Source organism: Passer domesticus, chromosome 28 (assembly GCF_036417665.1).
Source record: "Passer domesticus isolate bPasDom1 chromosome 28, bPasDom1.hap1, whole genome shotgun sequence".
NCBI classification, from domain to species: Eukaryota; Metazoa; Chordata; class Aves; order Passeriformes; family Passeridae; genus Passer; species Passer domesticus.
Window position 1 is genome coordinate 3,469,285 of NC_087501.1, and position 9,737 is coordinate 3,479,021.

Sequence of the window (9,737 nt, forward strand, 5' to 3'; positions counted from 1 at the left end):
TAAACCTCATCCCATGCCACTCCTGCCATGGCAGGGACACCTCCCACCATCCCGGGGATCCAGGGGCAGCCGCAGCTGCTCTGGGAATTCCGTCCCAGCCCCTCCCACCCTCCCCGGCAGGAATTCCCTCCTGCCTTTAGCAGAGCAACGCGGAGAGGAAAACCCTTCCAACAACGACATTTTCCGGAGTATCTAACTTGTGGCGTCCCAAACCTCACACCGAGCCCCCCGCGGACCCCAGAGGCCCAGGCCGGGCTGGTGCCACCTGCGCCAGGTGATGCCCTGGCACCGGGACCCGCCGGGGCCGCGGCGGGCCGGGGGCGGGCCGGGGGCGGCCCCGGGGGGGCTGCGGGGCCGGGGCGGGGTTTGGGGGCCCGGCCATGGCCCGGAGGAGCAGCCGCGGCCCCGCGGAGCCGCCCGATGCCCCCGTTCCAGTGGTGCCACGGTGAGCGCGGGGAGGGGCTGGGTGGGCAGGGGGTGTCCCCTCCCTGCTGCCCGGGGAGGGGGGCATCCCCCAGGCACCTCCGGGCATTCCCTGGGCATCCCCGGGCATCCCTCGGGCATCTCCGGGCGTCTCCAAGCATCGCGGGGCACCCCCGGGCATCCCCCGGCCATCTCCGGCCATCCCCTGAGCATCTCCGGGCATTCCCGGGTGTCCCCCGGGCGTCCTCGGGCATCTCCGGGCATCCCCGTGGGCATCTTCAGGCATTCCCCGGGCATTCCCCGGCCATCCCTGGGCATTCCCCGGGCATCTCCGGGCATCCCCGTGGGCATCTTCAGGCATTCCCCGGGCATTCCCCGGCCATCCCCGGGCATTCCCGGTCAGTCCCGGCCGCTCCGTGCTCCGGGCGCTCCCTCCCCGCTCCTCCCTCCGCCCCTCGGTGCCCCCGTTGTGCCCCCGTTGTGCCCCCGGGGGCGCGTCCTGCCCATTTCTCCAGGAGAAAGCACCCGGGGCAATGGGCTGGCTGCTCACACCAAAAAAAAAAACCCACCTCAAACCTTTGGTGTGCCCACAAAAGTGGGGCAAACTCATTTTTGGGGGCTCCTGGCCGGGAGGAGCCCTCAGGAACACGAAGCTGAGTTGAGCTCACGAGAGCCGGGTTATTTCAGTGAGCCAGGAGCTGCACTGGGAATTCCATCCGAGCCCCAGCAACAAAGGCTGGGCTGCTCGGATTTATGGAATGGCTGCAGCCTTTGAAGCTAAATATAAACCAAGCAGCAGCTCTTCCTGTGCCCTGACACGTCCCTGCCGTGTCCTGGTGGCGTGGGGGACACTGGGCAGAGTGGGGGACACGGAGCCACCGCTTCCCCAGGCAGGGAAGGCCCCACAGCAGCTCCAGGCTTGGCTGTGCTCAAGGATCCTCCAAAATCAGAGAGATTTTGGCCTTCCCTGGCTCAAGAATCTCCAAAATTGGGGACTCTCAGCTCTGTCTGGGCCTCCCGAGGCTCTGCGGACAGCAGGACAGAGCCCAGCCCTGTCCCCAGCCCTGTCCCCAGCCCTGTCCCCAGCCCTGTCCCCAGCCCTGTCCCCAGCCCCAGGCAGGGCTGAGTGTTCACCTTTGGCTTCCAGCCCCACAAATATTTGATAACTCAGAGCTTGGTGCTGTTAAAGGCCTTCACAGGGCTGCTGGAAAATCCCATTTTGACCTGAAAGGGTTTATTCAAGGGTTTATAGGGCCGAGCTGCTGCCTTGGAGCTCAGCTCCTCCCTCGCAGCCCAGCTCTCCCTCCTGCTGCTCACCTGCAGCTCAGGACTTTGCAGACCCCTGGGATTTTATTTGGGGGAATTTATTTATTTATTTTAGCTCCTTATCCCCGCGCTGGACTTGGCTTCGGGGCAGCTTTTTGCAGGGAAAAAGTTTTGGGTTTTTTTTTTCCTTCATCCCAGCAAAACCCATAGGGAAACCACGCTCAGATTTCTGGTGCAAAGCCCAGCTTTTGTGTGGGAGGAGAAGGAATGGTTTTGTTTAATGACCTGCTGAGCTTTCCATGGGTTTTACTGAACAAGAATCGGGGTGAGGGAGAAGCAAAATCCCTGCACAATGTGTGGGGGGGAATTTGTGTGGGTCCCGAGTGGAAATACATCAAAACGTGGGGTGTGAGGGGCCAAACTGGGCTTTGCTGGAGCTCCAGGGGTTTGAGGAGGGCTGGGCTGTGGGGTTGGGGTCGGGCTGTGGGGTTGGTGTGGGGGACGGGGCTGGGGCAGCTCTGTCAACACAGGGGGTTGGGTTAAATCTATGTGAGGAAGAGGAGGAGGAAGAGGAGGAGGAAGAGATGCAAACCACAGCGCTGATGGTTTGGCCTGGGCTCCTTCCACGAGGAGCTCTGGGAGTTTGCATGAAAAACACTTCTCTGGCCAAGCTGAATCTGCTCCCCACGAGCATCCTCAGTGCAGCAGCCCAGAGGGGCACCTGCGTGTCTGCAGATCCCTCTTTTCCCGTTTTAAAATAATTTTTTAAATTAAATTAATGGCTCCGGCCCTCGGGGGTTTGGTTCTGGTGCCAGACTGGGCACCTGGAGCTGGTGCAGGGGGCGTTTACTGGGTTAAACTGGATTTGATCCGTTCCCCTTGCAGTGAAACCACAGAGGGCAGGGGGGTTTAATCCAAACCAGCCGGGGAGGGAGAGGGGGCTGAGGGACCCCTGCCCCAGGTCCTGGAGCTGCAGAGGGAATTTCCCTGGAGCCTGGGAGCTCCTGGAGGCTCATCCCGCCCTGCCTGGGCTGGTGAGTGCCACAGGGGCCCTCGGGGGGTCACGGGTGGGATTTCTGCCCCAGGATGGGGCAGAGCACGGGGGCTGGAGGAGGAGAGGACAGGGGGTGCCCGGGGTGGTTTTTGGGGTCCTGAGCCGGGTTTGAGCCCTCAGAGGAGCCCAGAGGGATGTGCTGGCCACCAGGTGCTCCAGCATTGCCTCACATCTCACTCAGTGGGATTTTGTCAGAGCTGTATTTGTTTTGGTTTGTTCTGTGGTGGTTTTTTGGGTTTTGGGTTGTTTTTTTTTTTCAGAGCATTTCTCAATCATTTCCAGCAAGGAAACAGCAAAATATAATGAACCTTTCCTATTGTCTCACCCTGCACCTGGTGGCCTCAGGAGCAGCGGGACCTGACAAACAAACCCTCCCTTTCCCACTGTGCCTCGGGAGATGATGGATTGTCTCCGGTGACTGCAGGAGGCCCGGGGCAAGTGGCAGGAAAATCCCATTTCCTGCAGCCCCGTCCCCAGGGCCAGGTGGTGGCCAGGCTGGGACACGGCTGGGACACGTGAACGTGACACGGCTGGGACACGTGAACTCAGCCAGGCCACCACGGCAGACACCTGGCACTTGTATTTGCGGGGTTTCCAGACAAAGTGAGGAATGATGAATCCGACTCTGTGTTCTTAGAAGGCGAATTTATTATTTTATTATCTATATTTATTAAATATTAAATTATATTATTGTATATGATACTATATTATATATATTATATATATAATATAGTATCATAGTAATAATATTATATGCATTATTATATTATTATATATGATACTATATTTTATATATTAGATTATATATTCTTTTCTATTATATTAATATATTATATATTATATAATATTGTATATTAGATTTATATATATTATATTATATTATATTATCATGTTATATCATATCATATTATATATAAAAATACAATATATAACATATAAAATATAATATATCATATAATATATAAATATAATATATACTATAACATTAATATAATATAATATAATATAATATAATATAATATAATATAATATAATATAATATAATATGATATAATATAATATAATATAATATACAGAAAGGATACTGAAAGAAGGCTAAAAAGATAATAATGAAAACTTGTGACTGTCCTCAGAGTCCGACACAGCTTGGCCCTGATTGGCCAATAAATAAAAACAATTCACATTAAATTCACATTAAACCAAGGAAACAATCACCTGTGGGTAAACAATCCCCAACCACATTCCAAAGCAGCAAAACACAGGAGAAGCAAACGAGATAAAATTGTTTTCATTTTTCTCTGAGGCTTCTCAGCTTCCCTGGAGATAATCCAGGGCAAAGAGATTTTTCAGAAAATGTGACGGTGCCACCTGGGGACAGCTGGAATTTGGGAGTGCCAGCCCAGAGGTGCCACCTGCTTGGGGTGCCCTGGCTGGCCAGGTGTCCTGCTGTCCCCTGGCACGGCGGGGAGGGCACAGCAGCCCTGGGTGTCCCCCGTGGTGCCGGAGGCTCTGCTGCTCCCCCCGGCCCCTGCTGGCACATTCCAGCCTCTCCCAAGGAACGGGCTGTGATTAAATCCAGGAGGAATGGTGTAATTAAATGCAGGAGAGCTGCAGGAAGAGCTGTTTGATGAGGAGCAGGGTGCAGGGCAGAAGGAAGGGGCTGGGGGGGCACAGATGGGGCTGGGGGCTCCTCTCCTTTCCAGGGGAGCTGAGCAGAAACCAAAGCCCCCTCCAGGGGGGTCAGAGCCGTTCCCAGAGATAAAACTGGGCTTAGTCCATGTCAGGGCCCGGCTTTGCTCTGTGAGACCCTCCTGGGGTGGCTGTGCTGTCACCAGCCCTGTGTGACACCCCCGGGGTGGCACCTGTGGCTCTGCTGGGACAGCAGCAGCCGCTTGCTCCTCCTGGGGCGATGCCAGCCACGAGCTGCTCGTGGTTTTTGAGCTGGTTCTCAGCTCTGTCCTTCCCTAAATCCCTTCCTGGCCTCTGTGCATCCCCTGGAGATGGAAACGGGGCACCCCAACTGCCCGGATCCTGCTGGGGGTGCTGGTGGACAGGGGCTGGTGGCTGTGGAGATGCAGCTGCCAGTGCCACCCTGGGCTGCTCGGGCCACCCTGGCCCTGCAGGGACATTGCCACTCCCTGGGGACAGGACAGTGTCCTTGTGCTGCTAGTGCCACCCTGGGCTGCTCGGGCCACCCTGGCCCTGCAGGGAACATTGTCCTGTCCCCAGGCAGTGGCAATGTCCTCGTGCTGCCAGTGCCACCCTGGGCTGCTGGCCCTGCAGGGACATTGCCACTCCCTGGGGACAGGACAGTGTCCTTGTGCTGCTAGTGCCACCCTGGGCTGCTCGGGCCACCCTGGCCCTGCAGGGAACATTGTCCTGTCCCCAGGCAGTGGCAATGTCCTCGTGCTGCCAGTGCCACCCTGGGCTGCTGCCCTTGCAGGGACATTGCCACTCTAAAAACACAGGACAGTGTCCTTGTGCTGCCAGTGCCACCCTGGGCTGCTGTCCCTGCAGTGGACATTGCCACTCTCCAAACACAGGACAGTGTCCTCGTGCTGCCAGTGCCACCCAGGGCTGCTCCAGGAGCTGCTGGCCCTGCAGGGGACATTGCCCTCCATGAGGACAGGACAATGCCCTCGTGCTGCCAGTGCCACCCTGGGCTGCTCTGGGGCTGCTGCCCTTGCAGGGGACATTGCCACCCTCCAGACACAGCACAATGCCCTCGTGCTGCTCTCTGCCCGCTTGGCACGCTCCGCAGGGCACAGAGCCTCTCTCTGCTCTCACTTTTTCCCACCTAAACGCCGAATTTCTCCTCCCCACCAAGGGTGCTCCTGCAGCCTGGGGCTGGTTTATCCCGGTAAACCCTGCACGATGCCGCCCATCACCTTCCAGGACCTGCCCCTCAACATCTACATGCTCATTTTCGGCACCGGCGTCTTCATCTTCGTGCTCAGCCTCATCGGCTGCTGCTACTTCATGGGGTGAGCCGGGGGCTCGTTGTCCCTGGGCACTCCCAGATCCTGTTTTGTCCCAGAAAGCAGGGACAAACCCCCCGGAGCAGGGCAGGAAGCGCAGGAAGGGGCTCCTGTGTTCCAGGGAGCGTGCGGGGGCCGCATTGTGCGGCCAGGGAAGGGGAGGAGAGGGAGGATGTGCCTTTCCCTGCTCTCCCTGCTATTTTTAACCCCAAAAGCCGAGGCTGCAGCTGCTGCTCCTGCAGGGCCGGCTCAGCCCTGCCCTGCCTTGTCCCCTGCATCCCTCGGGCGGTTTTGGGGCCGGGGCTGGAGCCGATCCCGTGTCCGGTGCTCCAGCTCGGGCTGCCCCCGCGCAAACGGAGCCGCCGCTCCCAAATCCCGGGCGGGAGGGGCGCGTTCCCCTGGGTTTTGGGGAAATCCCGGGTATTTTTGGCTGCCAAACTGACGGTGCCTTTCTGTCCCCCCTCCCAGCAAGCTGCGGCAGCAGGCGCAGAGCGAGCGCTTCGGGTACAAGGAGGTAAAGCCGGGGATGAGCGGGGACACAGCGGGGACACGGCGGGGACCGATCCTGCTCGTTCCAAAGCGCTGGAACGGGACCCCCTGCCCGGAACCCCCTCTCCCGGGCTCATCCCGCTCCTGCCGGGGCCGTCCCGGTGTGAAATCCTGCCCCTCCTTCTCTCCCGCAGGTGGTTCTGAAAGGCGATGCCCGCAGGCTGAGCGTGCACGGGGTGAGCGGGCCGGGGATGAACCGGGATAACCCACGGGACAGGCCGGGGATGGAGCTGGGATGAACCGGGATAACCCTCGGGACAGGCCGGGGATGGAGCTGGGATGAACCGGGATAACCCTCCGGACAGGCCGGGGATGGAGCTGGGATGAACCGGGATAACCCTCGGGACAGGCCGGGGATGGAGCTGGGATGAACCGGGATAACCCTTGGGACAGGCCGGGGATGGAGCTGGGATGAACTGGGATAACCCTCGGGACACGGGACAGGCCGGGGATGGAGCTGGGATGAACCAGGATAAACCACAGGACAGGCCGGGGATGGAGCTGGGATGAACCGGGATAACCCTCGGGACAGGCCGGGGATGGAGCTGGGATGAACCGGGATAACCCACGGGACAGGCCAGTGATGGAGCTGGGATGAACCGGGATAACCCTGGGGACACGGGACAGGCCGGGGATGGAGCTGGGATGAACCAGGATAAACCACAGGACAGGCTGGGGATGGAGCTGGGCTGAACCGGGATAACTCACGGGACAGGCTGGGGATGGAGCTGGGATAACCCTCGGGACACAATCCCTATGTTCAGGAGCAGGGACAGGCCGGGGATGGAGCTGGGATGAACTGGGATAACCCTGGGAACAAGGGACAGGCCAGTGATGGAGCTGGGATGAACCGGGATAACCCTCGGGACACATTCCCTGTGTTCAGGAGAAGGGACAGGCCAGGGATGGAGCTGGGATGAACCGGGATAACCCTGGGAACAAAGGACAGGCCAGTGATGGAGCTGGGATGAACCGGGATAACCCTCGGGACACATTCCCTGTGTTCAGGAGAAGGGACAGGCCAGGGATGGAGCTGGGATGAACCGGGATAACCCTCGGGACAGGCTGGGGATGGAGCTGGGATGAACCGGGATAAACCTCGGGACACAGGACAGGCCGGGAATGGAGCTGGGGTGAACCGGGATAACCCTCGGGACAGGCCTGGGACACGCTCTGGGGATGTGCGGGCTCGGATCGGGAGCGAATCCCTCCCCGCGGCTGCTCTGGGGACTGGGCTGAGCTCGCGGCTGGCAATTCCCGGGATTTCCCGAGCCGCGGCGGTTCTCGCCCGCCCCCAGCCGCGGTCTCACCTCCCACAGCAGACCTGCGCCGTCTGCCTGGAGGATTTTCGGCTGAAGGAGGAGCTGGGGGTGCTGCCGTGCCAGCACGCCTTCCACAGAAAGTGAGTGCGCCGGGAGCGGCATCCCCGAATTCCTAACAGCAGGAATTCCCGGTGCGAATCGGCGTTCCCGAATTCCTAACAGCAGGAATTGCGGGAATTCCCTGCGGAATCGGCATTCCCCAATTCCTGCCCACAAGAATTCCTGGTGGAAATCGGCATTCCCGAATTCCTGCCCGCAAGAATTCCCGGTGGGAACCGGTATTCCCGAATTCCTACCAGCAGGAATTCCTGGTGGGAATTGGCATCCCCGAATTCCTAACAGCAGGAATTGCGGGAATTCCCAATGGGACCCGGCATTCCCGAATTCCTAATAGCAGGAATTGCAGAAATTCCTGGCGGGAATCGGCATTCCCGAATTCCTAACAGCAGGAATTCCTGGTGGGAATCGGCATTCCCGAATTTCTGCCGGGAGGTGCCTGCAGTTCCCGGTGGAAATCGGTATTCCCGCATTCCTGCCTGCTGGAATTGCGGGAATTCCCGGCGGGAACCGGCATTCCCAAATTCCTAACAGCAAGAATTCCCGGCGGGGATCGGCATTCCCGAATTCCTAACAGCAGGAATTGCGGGAATTCCCAGTGGGAATCGGCATATTCCCGAATTCCTGCCCGCAGGTGCCTGGTGAAGTGGCTGGAGGTTCGCTGCGTGTGCCCCATGTGCAACCAGCCCCGCACACAGCCCCGCGCCGGCATCGGGACCCTGCTGGACGAGCTGCTGTGAGCGGCCCCGCTCCGGGATCCGCCGGGATCCGCCCCGATCCGCCTGCCCGGCTCCCTCCGCAGGGATCCCGGGTGGAATTTTCACCCCCAAGGCTTTGGGGTCTGTCCCCGTCCGGGCTGTGCTCCCCGTGGAGCCGGAATTCCCGGCGGGACGCTGAGCCCCGGGTGCGGGTGGGGGTCTCAGAGCCCCCCTTTGCGGAGTTGTTTTTGTGTCCCCCGAGGTCCCCACGGGGCAGAGGGATTGTACAGTTTGGTGTAAAAGTGATTAAATGGGTGTTTTTTAGCCCGTCTGGGCTGTGGGTGCTGCGGGGATGGGGCAGGGGTCCCCCCGAGGGGACCGTGACCCCTGGACGTGGTGACAGAGTGCCCAAACCAGCATCAAATGCCCCCAAACTGTGCCCGAGTCAGGGCAGAACGCCCCGAACCTTCCCGATTTCCCCGATTTTCACACGTCCAAGAGGTGATGACGTCAGTGGTGACATCACTGACCCCTCCAGGGCCGGCCCCCCCCCCCCCCCAGGCTGTGCCCGCATCGGGGTGAACCCCCCGGATTTGCCCATTCCCGGTGATTTTTGACACGTCCGAGAGAACGTGACATCAGCGGTGACGTCACAGCCCGGGGACTGTGCACGCTCTCTTTCATTCACTCATTCCCACTGATTATCGACACGGGAAGGGGATGACGTGGGGGTGACGTCACAGAGCCGATCACCAGGCGCCTCACACACCATGAGGATGACGTCAGCAGTGATGTCATACACCCATAGCATCCTCCCAGCTATCAAATTTCACTGGTTTTGACGTGTGACATGACAGCAGTGACGTCACAGAACCAGTTACGTCGTCCCTTCACAGGGATGACATCAGCAATGACATCACCCATAGCAGCCCTATAGTTGGTCTGTATTTTACGTAAAGCCATTAAAATGACGTCAGGGTGACGTCAGGACCCCCCGGCGGTCAGATGGGACTGTGCAATGTCGTAACAGCAGGGCGCACACGTCACGCAGCCGCGTGCCGCTCCCATTCATCATTTCCATGAACCGGAAGGATCGCCGCGATGGCGGCCGCGCCCGCACCTACCGCCGCGCCATTGCTCTGGCGGTCATGGCGACACCGCTGCCCCACCCAGCTCTCCCCGGTTTTTGTTTTCTCCTCTCTAAGCCGTTCTTCCTGACCCTTCCATTCCTATTTTCCGTTCCTTTTTGCCCCGCACCGCCGGTCTTTCCCCGCTCCGCGGTCGCGAATTAGCAATGCTAATTTATGCACACAAAACCACGCCCGCTCCGCCGTCGGCTTTACGGCAAGCGGGGGGTTTTGCGACAGTTTGCGCGCGTGGTGCGGGTGGC

General features: G+C 59.0%; 1 protein-coding gene and 1 non-coding gene across 2 annotated transcripts; one reads left to right on the forward strand and one right to left on the reverse strand.

The window, feature by feature from the left end:
- Positions 1–395: 395 nt before the first annotated feature.
- Positions 396–8,608, forward strand: RNF122 (ring finger protein 122). The gene is made up of 6 exons (XM_064400569.1): positions 396–445; positions 5,571–5,727; positions 6,190–6,235; positions 6,405–6,446; positions 7,590–7,672; positions 8,284–8,608. The coding sequence occupies exons 1-6, from the start codon at positions 421–423 to the stop codon at positions 8,387–8,389; spliced, it is 459 nt and encodes a 152-aa protein (XP_064256639.1). The 5' UTR covers positions 396–420; the 3' UTR covers positions 8,390–8,608.
- Positions 8,609–9,346: 738 nt separating this feature from the next.
- LOC135287230 (small nucleolar RNA U13) lies at positions 9,347–9,441 on the reverse strand. The gene has a single exon (XR_010351043.1). It is a non-coding gene; the product is annotated as a small nucleolar RNA U13 (small nucleolar RNA).
- Between the last annotated feature and the right edge of the window lie 296 nt (positions 9,442–9,737).